Source organism: Abrus precatorius, unplaced genomic scaffold, assembly GCF_003935025.1.
Source record: "Abrus precatorius isolate BTA unplaced genomic scaffold, Abrus_2018 Scaffold10, whole genome shotgun sequence".
In the NCBI taxonomy this organism is placed as follows: Eukaryota; Viridiplantae; Streptophyta; class Magnoliopsida; order Fabales; family Fabaceae; genus Abrus; species Abrus precatorius.
The window spans coordinates 18,833,786-18,856,139 of NW_020874292.1; the positions used below are offsets into that span (position 1 = coordinate 18,833,786).

The following is a 22,354-nucleotide window of genomic DNA, read 5'->3' on the forward strand; positions in this document are numbered from 1 at the left end:
AAATAAGAAATAAAATCATGAGTTTTAGATTAAAAATAGTTCAGTCGATATCCTAAATGAACCTAAGAGGTTATTTCACTTCAGTGGCATAATTTACTGAATATATGTTATTCGCTTAAGCTAAATAAATCCGCTTAAGCGGTTACAACGATTTTGCATTTCATGTATGATAACCAAATTGCTTAAGCAACGTTAAGCGACTTAAGCAATTTTAACAGCATACAGAAGCAACATGTTGGGTACCCAAATGACAGTGAGGAAGAAATAATCAAAACATCTAGTTTGTTATCACATTAGAAAATAGAAAATACATGTATCAGAGTAGTTTGCATGTATCATAAACAAGAATGACACTGGAACTTTCATTTCAAAAATAAATTGCATTCATTTTATAGGATAAAAAGAAAGTACCTGACTTGGAACACTCAGAAATGAAATATGTTGGGTTTAGGGTTTTGGGGTGGGAGAAGGAAGGAGAAATTTCAAAACATAAGTACTATGAAATGAGAATGCCAATGACCAATAGCAATCAGAAGTCTTAAAGGGTACTTTAAACTGTGAAGAAGTTAACCATCGCATATTTTGCTTAAGCCAAATAGTTTCGCTTAAGCAAAAAAAATAATGTTAAAAAATGTTGCTTAAGCGGATAACTTAAGTGGAATTTAGCTTAAGCGAAATTTATTCGCTTAAGCGGATGATTTTTCTAAGTGGCGCCAAAAGCTCACTGCATTGACGTATAGTGGAAGTAATAAATGGTTGCTCCATTCTTCCTTTCTATGAAACACTCAATTAATTTCTCTTGTGTGAATATTTGATACATAATGGACCTTTTTGAATCTACATCCTTCACGTAAGAAAGGACCACTCTGAATCATGTTCCTACAAATGTACTAAGGAAGGTCTTGCCAACCAACGTCAACAACAACCAAGGGCCAATCTCACAACGTAAACGACAATATAAAGAAGCACATTTATTTCACATTGTGTTTTTCATTTACCTTATTCATTTTGAGGAATCAATGGTTATGATGTTTCTTTTTAAATTTTTGGGTTAAAAAGGAAATGGAATGCATGGGTGTTGCATGGAAGCCGCGTGTTGGGTTACAGTTTGACACTCTTGAAGCAACATGGAAATATTGGTGTGAATATGGAAGAATAACAGGATTTGGTGTGAGGAAACAATACTGGAATAGCCGAAACGTTGATGGTGTTATTTCATCTTGTTGGTATATTTGTTGTAAAGAGGGACATCGAAAGGATGATAAAAGAACAGTGATGAAGCCCAAGGAAAAAACTAGGACTGGTTGTCTTATAAGAATAACATTATTTTTGAGAAGCAACAACAAATATGTTGTATTTGAGTTTGTTGAAGATCATAATCATCTATTACAACTTCCAGGAACAACACACATGCTTGCTTCGCATCGTAACATAACTGAAGTTCAAGCTCATCAAATCAATTTGGCCGAGTTCTCAGGATTGCAACAGAAATCCTTATTTCAGCTAATGAGCACACTTGCAGGACATCGAGCTAATGTTGGCTATCTCCTCTGAATGCAAAAAATTATTTAAAGTCTAAGAGACAAAGGAGAATGTTATACGGAGAAGTTGGTTGCTTAATGGTAATTGATTACGGGTGTTTTGGTGAAGTCATATCATTAGATACTACATATTTCACCAACCGAGCTAATAGACCTCTAGCCTTGTTTTTAGGTTTTAATCATTATCGAGGTATTGTTATCTTTGGGACAACCTTGTTGTATGATGAAATAACAGAATCCTTTAAGTGGTTGTTTGAGATATTCTTGGAAGCACACAATCGAAAACAACCTCAAACAATTTTTACAGACCAAGATCAAGCTATGGCCAAGGCAATTGTCCAAGTAATGCCTCATACACATCATGCTTGATGCACATGACATTTAATGCAAAATAGTATAAAACACCTTGACAATTTGATGAAAGAAGAAAGTCATTTTTTAAGATATTTGAAAAAATGCATGTATGACTTTGATACTTCAATTGAGTTTGAGGATGTATGGAGAAATCTCATAATAGAATACAATGTTGAAGAAAATTCATGGATTACTTCACTTTATTCCATAAAGGAGAAATAGACATCATGTTATCTCAAGGATGTGTTCACCCTTGGAATGCGAAGTACTCAATTAAGTGAAAGTTTAAACTCTGATTTTAAGGCATGTATGAAACCTGGTGTTGGTATCAAACAATTCTTTGCTCACTTTGAACGAGTTGTTGAAGACAAGCGTTACAATGAGCTGAAACATGAGTACGACTCCCACCATAAGCTAGCCATGTTGCAGTATGAGATTTCACCAATCTTAATACAAATGGCCAAGGTTTACACACATACAATATTTAACTTATTCCAACACCAGTTTGCTCAATTTTTAGCTTATAGCATATCACAAAGGATTGAAACTCCTCCTCTGATTGAATATGTGATTACTAAAGTTCATCAACAAAGATCATGGACAGTTACATTTGAACCTTCCTCAAGCACTATATATTGCTCTTGTAAGAAGTTTGAAACATTTGGCATACTTTGTTGTCATGCATTGAAAGTGTTTGAAGCCAATGATGTGAAAGTTATCCTTGATAAATACATACTTAAGAGATGGACAACACATGGTCGTAGTGAGATTATTCATAATGTCAAAGGAACAGAGATAGAAGGAGATCCTAAACTTAGTACCATACGTCAATACCGTCACCTAGCAGGTAAAATGATTAGGTTGGCCTGTAACGTTTCTACTTCATAAGAATATTGTCAGCTAGTTGATGACAATATTAACAGCTTAGTTAGCAAAATCACAAAGCTTCAGTTGCAAACAAACAGTCTTACGGATAAAGATAAAGATGATGCACAAATTATGGCCAATAATAATGGTACACAACATAAGGGATTCAAGCTCCGATCAAGCACTAAGAGGAAAGGCAATAAACGTTTCAAAAGTTGGATTGAGCTACAAGCAAATAGAAAGAAGAGCAGAACTCCAATTTTAGATCAATCAACATCTCAAGTTCTTTTATATAATGATTTTGAATACCAAATATATACAATTCAGTTAACTTCCATATTATAACCATATAATATAATAATATGGGTGTTAATATGTTATAGGAATATCAACTAATGGCTTGTGATCCAGTTGAAGTACATTGTTTGGCACCTCCAACTTATGATCCCCCTCACACATTACTAACTCAATTAAGTTTCACAGATTTATTGAGAGTAATAATTTTTAGCTTAACTTTATATTGTCTAATCATTGATGCTGGTTCCTAATATATCTTCTTATCTTGTAGGGACCACTTCATGATGTCAATGATTCTAGCCTGGATGATATTTGATTGAAATTTCTGGAATGGAATAGAATGGCCCTGCTTTTTTTGTTTTTGAATTGCCTATGTAGTAATGAATCCTTTTTGTGTATATTTCATTACGAACAATTGTGGACTATTAATGGAATGGACTCTTTATTCTTTTTTTTTTTCCCACAATTAACTATTTCTGGATGAGTGAATTTGACTTTGGTAAGCAATTTTGTAAAATTTTGACATGTTGTCAGTTTCTGCATAATCTTTCCAATTTCTGCATAATTCGCTTAAGCCCTTTTTTTCGCTTAAGCGATTATAAATTCGCTGCAACATCACAAATGTTGGTTTAAGCTATATAGCCATTCACTTAAGTGACTCCTAATTAGCTTAAGCGAATTATAGGTCCATGCATCAGTGCTCTTTGTCCCAAATTCGCTTTATTTTAAATAAATTCGCTTGCATCCGCTTAAGCCAATAACATCTTCGCTTAAGTGAATATAAAATAGCTTAATCGAGTACCTATCTTGAAAGACATGGCTCTCTGTTCCAAATTCACTTAATATGAAACAAGGTTCACCTGAGCGAAATGAAGCGATTCCATAGTCGCTTAAGCAGTGATTTATCGCTTAAGCGAATATTCTCAGAGCCTCGCTTGGCCTCACTTTGAAGCCAAGATTCCATAAATGAGTCGCTTAAGCTAAAAAAGTTAGGCTTAAGCGAAAATTTGCTTAAGTCGTTGAAAGATTGCTTAAGCGAATTTGGACAGGACGCTCATGTTCATGCCAGAACATGAGAGGATCTAGATCCGTAATTGATCCTATCGTCATTCATTACAAGCAATGACTCTTTGAGGTCAGATGATGATATTCCTCTCTCTATCCTCTCATCCATTTTCATCTCTTTTAACACCAATACAACGATTTTCTCTCTCTCCTCTCTGTATCCTCAACTCATCCTTATGTTTTTCAAAATGAATCTATAAAATCAGACAATGTTTATATTTTTTAATCATAAAAATAAAATTAAATATACTTAAAAATATTAATTATCGTATAATGAAATCATCAAAATATTAAATAAAAAGACATTTCTCAATTTTAAGAAAATAAAATTGAAGATAGAGCATTAGCTAGAGAAGAAAAGAAATATGCATATGACATGTAGATCTCTCTTTAGATATATAAGTCAAATACTTTTTAATAAATAGTTGTGTCTTATGAATTTTTTTCTCTAAGAATAATGACTATTAAACTTTTTCTATTTTTTATTTTAGCCTTTAATGAAGTATAAATAAGACTTATGATATTTTTATGTCACAAGAGAAAAGATTCAAATTATATCAAAATAAGTTATATATATTCTTGCACTCATTTATTCATTTCTTATTAAATATTTTATCTTAAAATCAATAATTAGATTTTCAAATTTTATCATATAAATTAAGGTTTTTAAATTTGATCAATCTAAAATTACTTAATATGCTACATTAATGTACATTTTGAATTTAATATATATTTTTAAAATATATAAAATAAATTTTATTAAATTTTTACATCAAACTATATTTAACATTTTTCTCTTTAATTCATTATTTAATTAAAATATTATTTACTATATTAATAATTATTTAGTCGATACTTAAATTTTTTTCAATCAACATTAAATATAATAAATATTTATTAATTATTATTACATTATTTTTTTAATTAAGTTAAATTAAAAAATTTTAAACATGAAACTTTAAAATATTTATATTTATATATTTATCTATACTCGTGCCATACCAAAAATGCTAATGCTTTGTTTAGAGAAAATTAAAATATATAAAAATTAAATATTAATAATTAATGTGCTTACCTATTATTTTGAGATTGGACAATTATTCAATATATTTCCTTAACAAAAATGAACTTTTAAATATTTTTTATTACATTTAAAAAGGAAATTACTTGCAAAATATTTTCACCATAAATGGGAACACAAATAATGTTATATTTATCATTGTAAAGAAACTAAATTGTTGACAAAGAAGGTAATCCTATGGTCAAATATGCTAATATTAAAATAGAGTTAGTTTATTCATTAAAATAAATCTTAATATGTCATAAATTAACGAACAGTTTTATTTAAAAGTTAAACATTTAAAATATTATAAAGCAAATAAGATGCATATAATTTGAAAAAACTATAATATTTCTCTTTTCAGCATTTATGTTATTCAAATAGATGGGTATAATCTATTTTTGTGATGAGATTAAAAAATTATCATATTTTAATGAAAAATTCAAAATTTAATCAAATTTAATATAAATGACCCATAATAAATATTGAAAATTATACTCTCTTGTCTTTCAGATTTCAGGAGAAGAGAATGGTGCTGTATTCTAAGGTAGAAAAAAGCACTTATAAAAGACTTAACAGTTATCTCACCAAGATGAACGTATGTTAAAAAAAAAAAAAAAACTATACTATTAATACTACCCTTCTATTATTTCCTTCTGATTGACTTTTTAATAATTATTTTTCATTTTTATCCGAAAAGTGGATGTAAGAAAAGTAGTAAAGAAGGATGGAGATGGAATGGTAGGGTCCAACAACATCCCACATTCTAAATCTGAGCTAACTTTACTTAGTTCCCAACCCTAACCCTCTTAAAGAAAAAACAATTGAATTGAAAGAAGAGGAGAGGGACATAGAAAGATTCACAAACTTGGATTGGGCAATGGAAATCACAAGAGGGGCGGGATTCATGCTTGTCCATATCTTCTGTCCAAATACTCCGTTACGTGTCACGTCCATGTATTATAATTGTTTTTCCGCAGCCGTTTGTTTTAGAATTTTGTCTTGTTTTTTCATTACTGCATTTTAATGAAATGGATTGTTTTTTGTGGACATGGACCAATGAAAATGAGTGAATTTAATTAAAAACAGGGGCGCGTGAGAATGATTTGGAATAATTAATTTGCTTACGACATGGTTTTATTTTTGTATTTTAAGAAAGAGAAAGGAGGATTATCATTGTATTAAAGAGTTGCGAAGAATAAAGAAAGAGTTTGAAAGCGCGGTGGGTGAGGTGGCAGATGGTACATGAAAGAGAGGAAAAGGAGAAAGGGGGGATTGAACGATGCATTCTGATCTGATTTGATTGGGTTTCAAAGTTGCGATTGGAGGGTCGATCGATTGGTTTGGTTTGGAGTGAGAGTGGAACCAACCGCGAACCGATCAGGATCGAGATGGCGAGGAATCAGAGGGAGAGAGAAGAGGGAGGAGAGAAGCACGCAGGGCTGCTGAGATTGGCCCAAATCCTAACCTTTCTGGTGGTGTTTGCTGGGGGAGTGGTGATCGGGCTAACCACGAGCTCTCACATCAACACCCATTTCATTGCGCAGCCCTACCAATACATGTCGCTCTCCACTTCTCCTCTTCCGCAACCATCCGTGTCACCCCGATCCGACAAGGATTGTGGCAGTAACAATAGCAGAGAAGGAGAAGGAGGTTTTGTTGATTTGGAGAGGTTCCTGCACCCCTCCAAGCTGAAGCACAAACTGTCCGACGAGGAGCTGTTGTGGAGAGCGTCGTTGGTGGCGCAGAAGAGAGAGTATCCTCACAGATACAGAAGAAAACCAAAAGTGGCGTTCATGTTTCTGACAAGGGGTCCTTTGCCACTCCTTCCCCTGTGGGAGAGATTCTTCCACGGCCACTCCTCTCTCTTCAACATCTACGTCCACGCCCCTCCCCATTACCGTCTCAACGTTTCCCACTCTTCCCCTTTCTACGCACGCAACATCCCCAGTCAGGTAAAAACCCTTTTCTCTCTCCCTCCCTTTATCCCCCTCCTTTCTCCACTGTTCTAACCCATTCTCAATTCAGGATGTTTCCTGGGGAACTGTCACGCTGGCAGATGCTGAGAGGCGCCTTTTAGCCAATGCACTTCTCGACTTCTCAAACGACCGCTTTGTTCTTCTCTCCGAGAGTTGCATCCCAGTCTACAACTTCCCTACCGTTTACAGATATCTCACTCAATCTTCCCACAGCTTTGTTGAATCCTACGATGATCCTTCCCGTTATGGCCGTGGCCGCTACAGTCGCAGTATGCTTCCTGATATTCAGCTTAGACACTGGCGTAAAGGCTCTCAGTGGTTTGAACTGAACCGTGCTCTCGCTGTTTATATAGTCTCTGACACCCATTACTATTCCCTCTTCCGTAAATACTGTAAGCCTGCTTGCTACCCCGATGAGCATTACATTCCAACCTTCCTCAACATGTTCCATGGCTCGCTCAATTCAAACAGAACCGTCACCTGGGTTGATTGGTCCATGCTCGGTCCTCACCCCGCAACCTATGGCAGAGCCAACATAACTGTCGCATTTTTACAGTCTATAAGGAACAATGGATCCCTTTGTCGATATAACACAGAGATGACGTCCATTTGTTACCTCTTTGCTCGCAAGTTTGATCACACTGCACTTGAGCCCTTGCTTGACCTTTCTTCCCAAGTCATGAACTTTTGAGTTCTTTTTAGTGTACAAGAGACCGAATATTTAACTTCTCTTTTCGGTCTCTAGATTTTGGTAGGGAATTTAACAACCGTTTTGCATTGTATTAGCTGTACAGGTATTGTTAGAGAATTTTGTGTTCCCTGCTAGTGCTAGAGAATAGCATATTCTTGCACAAACTGCATTTTTTTTCCTTCGAAGAAGGAATTCATCAATACAGAATTTTTATCTTATTACCGAGTCTCGATTCCCTGTGCATCGCCTTGGCAGAAGATACAAGCTTGCTTCAAATCTTCAACTTTCAGTACAGACAGTATACAGCTGCTACCCCTAGGTGCCCTCAGATTAAGTTGCAACATTTAAGGCTAAACAATAGTAAGAATGTCTTTAGCTTTTTGTCTTAAGTAAGAATTTTATAAGATATTTCCAAATGTAAAATTCTACTGTTTAGACTCTTGATAAGTTTATATAAATGCTTATAGAGAAATTGGTTGAGAGTTTTAGAAGAAGTTGTATTGCATGAATATTTTAACTTATATGTGAAAAATTTAATGTTATATTTCTTTTTCTATAAGTATTTATTGAGAAGTTTATCAAATTATTGTTTGATAAGTTTGATTCTCCTTTCTAAAATACAAACTTTGCGTCATAAAAGATATGTGCAGCTAGCAAAATTTATATAAAAAACTTATTTTAAAAGATCTGTAATTAACAAGCATGAGATGAAAAGCAAGAGTAATATACTCGTTAGTTTTTAACCTAGTCTCTACCCTTGGCTGCTTGGACATCTTATATATTTCCCTGGACATGAACAATCATAGAATACTTGACAATCCACAGTCTTGAATCATCAACAGGATCTAGCTTAATTTGTATTTTCAATTACCACCGGCACACCTGTTCTAGGTAGCACCAGCCTTGAAGCAAAGTGTAAAAGTAGAGCAATATTTCAGAATATATCATAAATAATTTTATTAATACAAATATATATATATATATATATATATATATATTTACCTTACTTTATATTTTACGTATTATTTAGTTTATAACTGGAAAATGAATTGTAGGTTCATTATATAATTGAATACTTCAAACAAAATTTAAAAAAAATTTAAAATTTAATTCTAATCTCAAATTTTTTTTAATAGTCATAATTAGAATATAAAATGTTAATAAATAAATATAGTTTAAAATGTTAATATTAAATTTATATTAAAAATATTTTTATAATATTTTAAAAATTAATTCATACCTTTATTTGATTGTAAAGAGAAATATTTAAAATATGAACATTCTAACTTAATTTATACTTAAAATATTATTATTTATTTATTTATTTATAATAGTATAAAAATATTAAATATGCAAATCCAACAATTACAATATAATTGATATATGTTTCGATGTGTAAAATGCGCAGCTAGCAAAATTTGTATAAAAAACTTATTTTAAAAGGTCTGTAATTAACAACAATGAGATGAAAAGCAAGAGTAATATAATATACTTGTTAGTTTTTAACCTAATCTCTACCCTTGGCTGCTTGGACATCTGAGTATATATTTCCTTGGACATGAGCAAACGTAGAATACTTGGCAATCCAGAGTCTTGAATCATCACCAGAATCTAGCTTAATTTGTATTTTCGATTAACACCGGCACACCTATTCAAAGTAACACCAGCCTTGAAGCAAGTGTAAAACTCGAGCAATATTTCAGTCATGCCAAAAAACTTTTTCCTTTTTCCTTCTACAAAAACATTTGAAACCAAGTACTTCAACGGAAGGGTAACATTACCAGAACATGAATTCTTAATGGAACCACAGAACATTAAAAGAAATTAACTAGTGTCCAACTTAATTTTGAGCATCCACCTAAAACAAATAACAGGGAAGAGAGCCGTTCGACGGGGAATCCCTCAGAAAATACGGAAAGAAAGAAAATCTGAACTAGTACACTCAAGAAGTTGGCTTCTACCAAATTGGAAAGGTCAATTGCCAAATAAAATTTTATTCCACCTAGCCAAAGTACTGAGTATCAGAACAAATGATAAACCTTGAACTTGTGCCGCTGGCTGCCGAACACAGCCAATAATGATAAAAATTAAAATGACGTCGGTTACAAACAGTCCAGAGGAAAACCAACTTTTTGAAAAATCTGTTTCTTCACAGACACACGTTCATACACAGACATTTCCTCCGCCACACACACACACACACACACACACACACACACATCCCCATATCCTTCTGCTAAAGGGTAAAATTATGAGCTACACTTTAAAATCCTAGTGTATAGTATCCTCAACCAGCCCCAAGGTCAAAGCTATATCTACAGTTGGTTTTGGAGCCTTACACATTCAGAGTTGGTTCAATTGAGATATGAAACTTCTATCTACAATACTGAATTCGCTTCAATTTAGCTAAAAATGAACAAGGTCTGATGAAACAAGAACAAATAGCAGCAAAGATGGAATCACTGCCATTGTTGATGAGCTTGAAAGAAAAATTGCCTTTGTTTCTATAGAAGGTTTCAATGACCAAAGCAAGGAGGCAATACAGAGTAAATTCCACCTTGTCAGGAGTGATCTATAATTCTCATGAAATACAAAGTAAATTGCTGGTCATTTTAAAATTCTTGCATTCAAGTATCCAAACAAGACTCTTTATAATAAAGGTCAACAAACTCTCCTAAAAAAACACATTACCTCCTTCAAATTCTTTATCCACACAAAGCCTAAAAGTAATATTCAGCACATAATCTAAATGCTGCAGTGCCTTTCACAGGTACTTAAAACAAAAGGCTTAACATTTCTTTCAGGTAAAATGCATTAGAATATCAATGGCAGTAAAAATATATAAATATCCATGCCTGATAGTAAAGGTTGATTGGTTGAATTATATGAATAAATTAAAATGGCACGTCATACAAGACATGCATACATGTTATGGACTAACAAATCAACATAGATTCTTGTATCATCATCTATAAACTCACAAATACCTAGTGATTCTGAACAGAAGAAATCAGTATCACAAGACGCTTAAGATTTGGCAATGTATCACAAGAAGCAACTGCTCTCTCAATCCAAAAGAGAACCATTAGCACTAGGATTTGGCTTGAACAACAAAAATCAAGCTGCTGCCTGGTCAGGGACTTCTGATTGCTGTTGATGTGATTCCTCAAAGTGAGGAGGGGTTCCTGATGATGGGTGATGCGGTCCTGGAGATGTATGATATGGCGGTGACATTTTAGCTGATGCTCCATATGAAGGAACAGAAGACCCCGACATTGGAGACAATCCCGATGGTACATATGGTTGTTCTGCCGTCTGTTGGGGCCAACGCGGTGGTCCATAAGGTTGATGTCCTGCCATTTGAAGAGAAGGACCAGATGGTGTATTATGCTGTGCTGTCATGTGAGGAGGAAATTCTGATGCAGGGCGGTAGGGCTGTCCTGACATATGAGGTAAAGGTGGTCCAGGTGCTGTCTTATGAGGCCCAGTCATTGAAGGAGACACTCCCCATGATGGTTGAGAAGGAAGCGGTGGACGTTGCTGCCATGATACTTGAGGTGGAGGCCCAGAAGGTGGGCTATATGCTCCTGCCATCTGAGAAGGTTGCGGTGGGTGGTGCTGCTGCCATGACACTTGGGGTGGAGAAGCAGAATGGGGGTTATAGGAGCGTGTCATTTGAGAAGAAGGCGGGGGTGGCCGTTGCTGTGCTGCCATTTGAGTTTGAAAGCCAGAAGGTGGGTTATGTACTCCTGCCATTTGAGGAGAAGGTGGCGATGGGTGCTGCTGTGCTGCCACTGGTGGTGGAATTCCAGAAGGTGGGTTATGGGCTGCTGCCACTTGAGAAGGGGACCTTACTGGTGGTGGACGGTAGGCAGGTCTTGGTGCCGGTGGACGAGGACTGTATCCAAATCTGTTCATATCTAGCAGTCTCTCAATCTCCTCACCCCTCCCAGCTTTCTTAAAATCGTCAATCACAAATTCCCGCAAGGCAGGAGTGACCCCAACCCCATACCTCATAACCTCGTCAAGCAAATCTCGGCTCCTATCCAACAAACCATCAGCACAGAGCCCCTTGATCACAACCTCATAGCAAGTGGGGTCCGGTTTGGGATCTTTTTCTCCCATTTTGCTCAAAATTTGAGCACAATCAACAGCTTTACCATTCTTAATCAATTCATCAAATACCATGTTACCAAAGCTGGCAACCACCCTTAGACCGGCATCCACCATTCTGTTGAATACCCTCAAAGCATCGTCAATCCTCTCCATCTTCAAGTAGGCTTCGATCAAGTTCCTATGAGTAGGCACATCAGGGCTCAAAGATTTGGAGCACAGTTCTTCAAACAGCGTTTCAGCCTCAGACAGCATCCCATTCTCACAAAACCTAGCAATGATATTATTGTACCCAGCAACATCCATGGCAAAAGGCTTAGAATTGGGCTTAGTTCCGACCTTCTTAAACGTTGCAAGAGCTTCATGGAAGTTCCCTAGCTTAAAGCAGTGATTGACCATTATATTAAAGGAATCAGAGTTGACAGCCTGAAAATTGGGAGGGGTATGATTGGCCAGCATCTGATCAAACAAAGCCCAAGCCTGCGTTTCTTTGCTGTGGCGAAGCAACACCTCCAACAACACATTGCAACTTGCAGGGGTCATCCGAAACTGGCGATCCATCAAGGACTTGTAGGAGTCCATGGCCTCCTTATCTCTGCCCTTGTTGAAGAACCATTCCATGTAAGTGGCATTGACAACACCATCATAGACCAAGCACCGTTCCTTAAGCTCATCGAAGAGCTCATTGGCTTTGTCCAAATTCTCCAAATCAAGGAAGCCGGAAATGAGATTGTTGTAAACTAAGGAATCGGCACCGTGGCCTTTGGTAAGCATCTCGCGCAAGAGATCAACGGCTTCGGAGATGCGAGAGGCTTGAATGAGACCTTTCGTGAGGTGGCGATAGGTGACGGGGGAAGGACTGAAAGGGGCGTTGGCGAGGATGTGGCGATAAACTTCGAGAGCCACGTCGACGCGACCCTCGTCACAGTGAGTGTTGATGACGTTGTTGTAAGAGACGATGTTAGGGACGATGTTGGACTGATTGAAGAAGAAGTGGAAGAGAGCGATGGCCTCGTCGTACCTCTTCGACCGGTACATAGCGGCGATTATGGCGTTGCAGGTGAAGACGGTGGGCCGAGTCACGGAGAACACGGAGTGACGGGCGATTGCGGAGGCGGCGTCGAGGTCGCCGGCGCGGATGAGGGATTGGACGCGGTTGTGGAGGCTGAGGCGAGGTCCCACCAACGCCGAAGTGGAGTCGGGGAGGCGAGGGGCGTTGGGGTCCCGGGGAGGGCCCTGCTGTGGCGGAGGGCGAATGGCGTTCAGGGGAGGCTCGATGCGCAGCCTCCGCTTCCGTCGGCGGCGCTCGGCGGCCGCTTCTTCGGCGGAGGAGAAGGCGTAGGAGCGTGTTTGAGTAAGAGAGAAGATGGGTTGTGCGGTGGATGAACGGCGGAGGGAGCGGAGGAGAAGGCGGTAAACGGACATCTTTCTTTGATTAAATGGCGTGTCTTTCACTCCTCAAACTCCAATGCCAATGCGATGCTAAGCCCTTAAACCCTAGCACTCGCTGTTATATGAGTTACAACTTGCAAGAAGCAACACATTCGTAGTCCTTCAGATTTATTTATTTTTGAATATTATAATTATATATTAAAATTTATTTATCTTTATCTCATTTTTTGTATGACTTATAGAATCGTTATCTCATTTATTTATCATTTTTTGCCAAATAAATTTTAATTATTGATATAAAATTATAAAAATTATTTTAATTTTATAAAATTTCAATGAAAAACAAACAAGACAAAATTGTTAAATATCAAAAAAAAAAAAAAGGTGACTAGTGATCTTAATTTGAAGGCTCTCCTTAACTATTAGTACCAACAAAAAATATAATTAGGTTGATGGACATTGATTAAAAACAATTTTGTATTAAGAAGAATGATAATACTCTTTTATAATTTTGAATACACACTCAACATGTTTTTAATAAAAGATTATTTATTAATTCCTTAATTATTACCCAAAAGGCACTATTAGCAAGATCCTTTATTTAAAAATAACTCTTAAACAAAATCATTTAATTTCGTAGATCATTTTCAATAGTTATGCTTAAAATTTTTCTTTTAACAAATTTCACCTTAATTATTAAGTTATGGTTTTCCTAATTACCTTTATTAGTGATAGAATCACGATTTACAATGCACAAAATTATATAATCAAGAAGATACAAGTTCAATTGAAGGAGATATCAGTCTCATTATTAAAAATCACATTAATATATTAAAACTTACGAAAAAATATTGTTTAATTAAAAAATTCATTTTTTATTCCTTAATACATTAGTTGGCATTTGCCAAAAACATTATTTCTAGCTTTCTCGGTCTGATCATTTGTTTTATTTCACATTTCTTTGTTTTTTTCGTTTTCTTTTCGAGTTCAAAGAAAGTTGTTCGAATTTGGAGTACAAATAGAATTTGTCTAATTGAAAAGTAGAACCCGAAAATAGCAAAGATATATCAAGAACATCATGGAGTACAAACTGGAGCCGAGAAAATTTGAATTATCCGAAGAGTAACATTTTTCAGACATGTAACCTATGTACATTGACCTTCACAGGGAAAAAATTCCATGACACACTTTTCTGCTGTCATAGGAACACCTCTATACCACCCTATGTACACCAATATTTGCTGGAATGAACGGCTTTTTCACAAAACGCGGGTAGAATAAAGACAAACGGAACAATGTTCCTGTAAACTCTCATGAGATACCAATCAAAACCCAAAAGCTCCAACTAAGACCGAAAACCAATCATATGTTTTATTCACCAAAATCGAATGAAATGTGACTTGGGTCAATTTGAAACGCTGACTATGGACATGGACACTGAATTTGTATTTTGATCACAAAACAGACTAATGGCTTGTCTGGTTTACCAGTTGTTCATATGGATCAATCCAACATTTGTCCTTCTTTGCTGCATCTTTCCATCTTTTCCGAAAAACCTGCATTTCAATGTATGACTGCATTCTAACCTGCACGTGGATCGTAGTAGTACATCATTGCTTATTGCTTACTTAAATAAAGGGTTCATGTTGCTCTAATGGCGTATAAATCAATAACGTTATCCCCTGTCAAATATACTTACTTTAGCTCTGCCATTATCTCCATGGGAAGCTGGTGCCGCCTGCAACTCAAAGCACAAAACCCTTATTAGTAATTAGACTGACAGTTAAATGAAAACACAATTATATTTACCTGTACGAGCAAACAAATGAGATTTTAATTCAAACATTTTTGAAGTTAATCTATAGGTTGTCAACTTGAACTCAAGGAAGTGATGCATAGAAAATCCTTAATGAGGTGAAGTTGATTGAAATTGTGCTTGGTTTAAACAAGGTAGGAACTGTGTGACTGTTATCAAGTTACACTACATTTATAAATGAAATCACTTGCCTCATTGCCATTTGAGCCCCCAAGAGTAGGCAGACCAAGATGAACTATGTACTCAGAATCAACCACACCAACATTTCTTGTTCGATCACCCTGAAATATTGTCGAGAGATGAATAACCACCACCTTGGAAGGATTTAGTATGTAATGAATATGCTGTTGTGGTACAAGCAAGTTACCTGTGCACAATAGCCAAGCTGCCTATCCAGGCCCCAGGCATGGATTAAGTCATTCTGTAGAAAGAAAGATGAGTAGATGAATATCAGTAAATTGCCAACTAACATGTAAAAATGAAATTGCATCAGATCCTACGGTTGAATAAACTAATATAGTATGAACAATACAATATACTCTGTAATTAATAATTTTCCTATCAACAAGCTGAGACCAATATCAAACGTTAACCTATGAATACAAATCTCAGGTTCAGATCACACCAGAAGTTGAGGCAGAAAGAATACAGTGTAAAAGGAATCAGAAATTTAAACAGTCGAACCAAGCATAACAGGTTTTACCGTAGAAAGAATTGTTGTTCCAAATTGATATGCCAAAGACAATGGTTTCTTCTAAAATAATTAACAGCTCTATCTGTGTGACTTGGTCAGGTATTATGTTGCATAGGTATGGGTACAAAATGGAGTACGTAAATATGCTAATTTAAAAAAGAAAAATACTCGCATCATACTACTGTCATTTACTTATATTTTGTTTATTATTTTTCTTGATTTCTTTTCTTTTAATATATATATAATATTTATATTAATTTGCTATCATCATCGTACTACTATTGATCTTTAATATATTGAAAAGATTATTAAAAAAATTAATTATAGCCAAATTTAAATAAAAATATTATATTCAAGTTATGATACTAATTTCTTTATTATCCAAAGAAAAAATGTATAGTAAAAAATTTAAAGGTAATGCAATCAAGCTTTAATTCATATTGGGACAATTGCATGATACACATATCAAGTATCCAGTATGGATACATTGCCAATTTTGAAGTATCCATGCATCTTATAACCCCAGATGACTAAACCATAAAAGGTTTGAAATTTTCAAAATAATTAAAAAAATTGTGATATCATGTCATATAATGTTCTCAAGCAGAAATAGTTCATCATAAATTTTCATAATATGAATCAGTACCCCATTTATGCGGTTTTACATGGTTCTTAGTATTCAATACCTGGATCAAATGCCATACACATTGCCAAGATTTTTTAGAAAACACTGGTGCCATCATTTCTACCCAACTGCAAAAAAAAAATTCTGTATTAAATTATGAATCCTATTTAATAGCACAAATAACCAGCTTGACTTAACAACTGAAAAAAAAATGATACAGGACAGAGGGTGCAACTGTTTACCCTATGCAAGGAGGAGCTGTGCTGTTGTCATCACACCTTCCGCTACCTTTATACTTATAATACCTTCTGTATATAGAAATAGCAAAAAGAATATTAGAAATAGTTGGGGGGTGGGGGAATTCCTTGATATAAAAATTCCCTATAACATGTAGGCATGGGGATACAACTTCTGGGGATAAATTATTTAAGGGAACTATAAATCATTTGAATGTATGATGGACAAACTCATTGCAGGTGTGTACTCAAAATACAAACAATTTTAGTACACGTAAATTGACAATATAAATAATACGGGCAAACTTTGTGCAGTAAGTTCTTCAACACTTGCACACTTTACAGAGATATGTGTGTCTGGTGACTCTGGTCTATATGCATGCACATATATTTTGAAATATAACTTGCAGAATGGCAAGGAACCATATGGTATTCTAATTCATTAATACAGTATCATGTTAGTCATATTATAATAATTATATGTGAATACTCAATTAAGTGCATATTTGAGTAAACTTAATTAAGCTCTTATCAAATAAGAGCTTATCTACCAACTTAACTATGCAACTTATTTAAACAAGTTAAAAGAACTAATCTTGATAAGCTTTGTTATAAAAATTATTGAAATAAGTAGAAAAAAAATTATAGGAAGGTCATAAGCCACTTTCATGAATCCAAATAAGCTCTTCTAAACACCTGCTAAATAAAGACAACTTTGTCCATATGTAATAAAAATAATAAGGGTAACTTTTTTTTTTAGGCAACTTTTTCCACCCTCCTACACTTTATGAAGATGCTACGTGTATCTGTGAGTGTGCACATATATTTTTAAAATATAACCCACAAAATGACAAGGAATTATGCAATATTCTAGTTCATAAATAGAGTACTGTGTTGGTTGTATTGTAATACATAAGTAGATCTAAGAGTGGAACACTGTTTATTGCAAAAGGTGGGGGAAATAGGGCTAACCTGTGCACTTTTGATCCTGCTTTACGAACTGTTAGTGGATGATGTATTTCTGATTTGCTTGGATCCAATGCTGGCTGTGATATCTCAAGTCCCTCTTCCTTAACAATGGATAAATACCTACCAAGTAATCAACAGATCAATACATAAGGCATAAAATAATCAACATAAACAAAAAATAAAGAAAACAAAACTTCTCACTTTTTATCTAAAATATTCAAATAAGGCCACAAAATTTAGCATCATCCTATTTTCTTAGCCATAACTGATTGCACGTAAAAATTACCTTGTCAACTAAAGAAGATCAAATAGAAAAAGGCATTCCAATTTCCATAGGGCTTATATGCAAGGTCTCAGCAAACATGCTGTAAACCAATAGGCTAAACAAAGAAATTCAATTTCTAACCAAATGATGGCACACACAATTCTTTAAAAAAAAAGATACCAGTGTTTATTCACATGATACATGCAGGCAATTCAAATAAAATTATATAAGAGTAAAAACCATATATTGTAAGTGTATGTTTATACAACTTTGAAATAAATCTTTGCTGCAAGATCTTTTATTGTTCTCCTTCCAATTGTCACAACTTGAATTTTGAAAAGCCATCTTGGCTTTTGCTCTTTGCTCTTTTTCCAACTCTTACATCCATGAACGAGACTGTGTTCAACAAACTATGAAAAGAAAATTTTAAATTTTACAAAAAAAAAAAAGGCAAAAGAGACTTACCTTTTTGGGTGAAAATTATCAACAAGAAGGTCCTCGTCCCAGAGAAATATATAATTGTATTCAGCAACTATGTCTGGATGCAAAAACCGTTTTGCAAACCACCTATGCCATCATAATAACATTATTTCACTCAATAATTACCAAGCATGTTATTATAATTAGTGAAAACAAATCTACATATGAGCTTATTATACCATTTTGTTTGATTAATAGCAGATATATGGATGGCACGATTACTCCAAGCTAAACCCTTCCATCCATCCACAAAACCATCATAATGAAAAAGCATCACAACAAAATCACTTGACAAGAACTGCCACCAGAAATACAAGTCAGCTTAATATGATCTTTAGATGAAAGTCAAACTGTATAAGTGAAGCAATAATCACACCTTTTCAACAATTTTATTGACAATTTCTTTTTGCTTAAGTCCTACTGCCATGGCCAACAAATTTGTTGGGCGATTTAAAATTCTCTGCAGCAAAAAACATTGAAAAAGTGATGTACAGAAGGAAAATTAATAAACTAGATATCATCAACCTATAAACCTAGCAAGATTTTAACTTATACGCATATAATAATGGATCCAGATAAATAGTGATAGATCTGAAATCAACCCCTTAAAATTAGCAGGACTTCAACTAATATATATAGTGATAGAAGCAGTAGAACAATAAATATTCATTACAGAAACAACTCTGATCAGCATCAGTGTGATACAAATCAAAGATGCAGAATAATACAATAGGTTCTCCCTCTCTCTAACTCCAAGGCATTTTAGAGAACTGATTCTCTCCCTTCCAATTTGCCCTCAGGCCTCAACTCTACAACTGACCCTAACTAACTCCCCTATCCCTTTTAATTACTGAATACAAGTAATTTATTCTGTTGTTAATAGAATTGGGTCCTAATCCCCCAGTAACCTGTCTTATTCTACCTAACCAAGATCCTTTTAATTGGGAGCAGGGGGTGTTAAGAAACCAACTATTAGGCTATAACCGAAGTTTATTTATATTAGGAAAGAAGACAAGGAGGCAATGTAGGGAAATTGAGTGATTGTATTATTTATTTACAGAGAGGGGTAATCAAGGTAATCAGAAGGGAAACTTGACTTGTATGCCTATAAGATAGGGGATGGGAAGAGAAAGGCATGACATACGTAGAGAACAGTGAGAGAGTACAGGGTCTCTCAAATACCTGGTGCCATCTTTTGTGTTTCATTCTTTATCATTCATTGTAAGTCCACCCACCAGTACTGATACCATACTGGTACCAGTATTTTCAGAAGAATAATAAAGTTGATTTACCCCATCTAAATGTGGTCTGTTCCAATTTCTGACAGTCTGCTAACGTATAGCATCGTTTATATGTTTGGTAAAGCAATATGTTCCTTTGACATCATAGTGCTATTTATAATATAAATGAAATCATTTTCTAAGAGCAATATTTATTTTTTAAAGCACTAACGAATAACAAACTGTTCCAACTAATGTAGCAAGTTATCATAACACTCAAGTCCGACCAATCCAACATGGACACATACAATTATTATAATATTAGTATGTATCAATTCACTGGTTCGAGATAAAATTCCAGTTAATCAACTTTAGTAGAAACAAAAATATTTCATAGGTGGATCAGATTGAACTGTGCAGTTGATTGCAATATTTTATTATGCGAAGCTTAAAACTAGCACTATGAGAGTATTAAGTGAATTACTAACTAATAAATGAATGACAAAATTTAGCACACATTTCACATACATTATCTTTACCAGAGTCCCATAAGGGCCGCATTTCCAAGTTTGATGTTCTAGCAACAATTCCTTCAGGCAATACCTCACTTCCAAAAGACCAGCATTGTCTCTGTGGAAATGGAAAGAGGAAGAGAAATTAGAGATAATTCCAAAGAGAACAGGTAACAAGCTAAAACAAAGTCCAGAATATAACAAACCTTGCATGCATAGGATCTTGAATACGGCATTCTATGAATTAGTCTCCATCGTGCTAATCTCTGCATATTTACCGAAAAGTATTTTCTAGCAATCAAAGCCTAAAAGATGAATGTTATCAACACTCTGTGCAAAAAAAAACTCTATTGTAGGGTGTGGGTTCCAGTAAATAGAGAGTGCATCCAAGTTTATTTGGTGAGATCCATATAATTGAGAATGTTGGAAAGAGTGCGTTAGAGATGCACTAGACACCAATCAAATTTATGTGGGAAGGGAGAAGGGAATCGTCTAAGGAAGTCCTTGACCTTGAACTCCAAACCAACATATATCTCTAAATCTCAGGTTAATTTTCCATCAGGAAATCCTTTAGTATTATACAACAATTTCAAGGGAAAATAACCTAACCAGCCATTTGACCTTTTCTTCTGACAAGAATAAAACCATTGTAGACAGTACAACTGTGAGAATCTTAAACATTTTAATCAATTGCAAATAGCAAATGCCAGAAGATACATCTCGGTAATGCTCAATGAACAAATACCAACCAGCAGTCCAGCATTATATTTTTCCATCATTTTAGCAAAAGTAACAGTTTGAAGCATTGTTCGCAGAGATAGTTTGTAAAGTGCGGAAGTGGGCAACATTTTCTGATTTAACTAGAAAAATGAGGCGTGTATACAGTATACCTTCACCAGAAACAAATGTACTGCAACACTAATATTGCTATTATACTTTTTCTATTATAGAAGTAGTCATTGGAGTACCAACATAATAACAAAATTCCCTGTAAAATTTCTAATTTTCTAATGCAGCAATCTAAACTAAAACTTGGGGAATTTAAACTAATACATACTTGTTTGTATTCCTTTGCAAAGAATGCATTGCCAACGAAATAAGCACCAGAAATCAAAGAAACCACGATGAGAAAACTCCAAAGGAACAACCTATTCTTCTGGTCTGGCAAGACAAAACCCTGGCAAAGACAACGGTTATTACAAGTTGGGAAATTAATACAGTTCAATAAACTATAAGCGGCTTCTTAGTATGTTTATCATCCGAAAATTCGGTCATGTGTAGACTCAATACATTACTCGGCCAGCAAAGCAAAGAAATCACGAAATTTAGAGGAATCGGCAAAAGTCAAACTTGAGTTCATTTTGCGCCCGCTCCAACATTAGTAAAGCAAAATAGAGTTTGTATCTCAGTGAAAATCAGTAACGAAGCACACAAAAACAAAGTAGATGAAGCTATAAGAGGCGCAAAGAATAGTATTAAGAAATGAGAGCAAGTTGCGGAGAATCATAGATTTTGAGCAGAGAAGAGAGAACGTGAAAAAGAAGTTCAAAGTTGAACGATGAAGCAAACGTGCTTAGTGAGTCCTGAGGCTGAGGGCGAGGGATACGACCCCAACACCACCCAAGCAGAGAGAGAGAGCTTACAGTTACAGAATTGAAAGAGTTCATTCTTCTACGTTTTCAAGTGTCCGAAAGCAGAAAGGTGGGTTGATAATAGAAAAAAGGAAGACTTTTTAGGAGCTGTAGGGTGAATCTATAGAAGAACAATTGGAAAGGAAAGAATAGGAGAAGAGAAAGTTGGTTGGAGAAAGAAAGGGACGGAATAAAGATGCCACCAAGAAACACTCTATGCGACCATAAGCATCAGAAAGAATACGAAAACAAACACGCACACAGAATCAGTGACATGTAAGAAAACAAAGTTTTAAGTTGTCAACATTCATTTTCTGATCAAAACAACGTCGTACTCGTAGTCATCGGATCCCAAACATTAAAATTAAAACACAAAAAGCTGTTTTGCGCGTTATAAAAAACACATTCTTACAATGTAAAAATTTTACATTAAAAAATTAAAATATTTATATCAAAATTTCAATATTGAATTGCTTTTAAAAATACATACTTTTATTTAATATACCATGTTTAACATATATTAAATACACCCAACAAGATTTTATTT

The 22,354-nt window shown here is 34.9% G+C and overlaps 3 protein-coding genes and 1 pseudogene across 5 annotated transcripts; 2 read left to right on the top strand and 2 right to left on the bottom strand.

Moving 5' to 3' along the window:
* The first annotated feature begins 1,062 nt into the window (after window positions 1-1,062).
* Window positions 1,063-3,375, top strand: LOC113851990 (annotated as a pseudogene).
* Window positions 3,376-5,932: 2,557 nt separating this feature from the next.
* Window positions 5,933-8,401, top strand: LOC113852677 (glycosyltransferase BC10). Of its 2 annotated transcripts, XM_027483018.1 has the most exons (3): window positions 6,464-6,769; window positions 6,821-7,139; window positions 7,213-8,167. In XM_027483018.1, the coding sequence occupies exons 1-3, from the start codon at window positions 6,576-6,578 to the stop codon at window positions 7,852-7,854; spliced, it is 1,155 nt and encodes a 384-aa protein (XP_027338819.1). In that variant the 5' UTR covers window positions 6,464-6,575; the 3' UTR covers window positions 7,855-8,167. The 2 variants fall into 2 exon arrangements, with proteins under 2 accessions (XP_027338818.1, XP_027338819.1); XM_027483017.1 differs by having other exon boundaries at window positions 5,933-7,139; window positions 7,213-8,401.
* An 878-nt stretch (window positions 8,402-9,279) lies between these two features.
* LOC113870966 (pentatricopeptide repeat-containing protein At1g10270) lies at window positions 9,280-13,503 on the bottom strand. The gene is made up of 2 exons (XM_027507589.1): window positions 10,842-13,503; window positions 9,280-9,587 (listed from the first exon to the last, which is right to left on the bottom strand). The coding sequence occupies exon 1, from the start codon at window positions 13,390-13,392 to the stop codon at window positions 10,972-10,974; it is 2,421 nt and encodes an 806-aa protein (XP_027363390.1). The 5' UTR covers window positions 13,393-13,503; the 3' UTR covers window positions 9,280-9,587; window positions 10,842-10,971.
* A 938-nt stretch (window positions 13,504-14,441) lies between these two features.
* LOC113848079 lies at window positions 14,442-22,067 on the bottom strand. Of its 2 annotated transcripts, XM_027477462.1 has the most exons (14): window positions 21,820-22,067; window positions 21,234-21,353; window positions 20,383-20,442; window positions 20,193-20,294; window positions 18,821-18,904; window positions 18,624-18,742; window positions 18,430-18,531; window positions 17,703-17,819; window positions 16,737-16,802; window positions 16,556-16,622; window positions 15,543-15,596; window positions 15,367-15,456; window positions 15,059-15,097; window positions 14,442-14,945 (listed from the first exon to the last, which is right to left on the bottom strand). In XM_027477462.1, the coding sequence occupies exons 1-14, from the start codon at window positions 21,841-21,843 to the stop codon at window positions 14,826-14,828; spliced, it is 1,164 nt and encodes a 387-aa protein (XP_027333263.1). In that variant the 5' UTR covers window positions 21,844-22,067; the 3' UTR covers window positions 14,442-14,825. The 2 variants fall into 2 exon arrangements, with proteins under 2 accessions (XP_027333263.1, XP_027333271.1); XM_027477470.1 differs by lacking the exons at window positions 14,442-14,945; window positions 15,059-15,097; window positions 18,430-18,531 and having other exon boundaries at window positions 15,321-15,456; window positions 21,820-21,972.
* Between the last annotated feature and the right edge of the window lie 287 nt (window positions 22,068-22,354).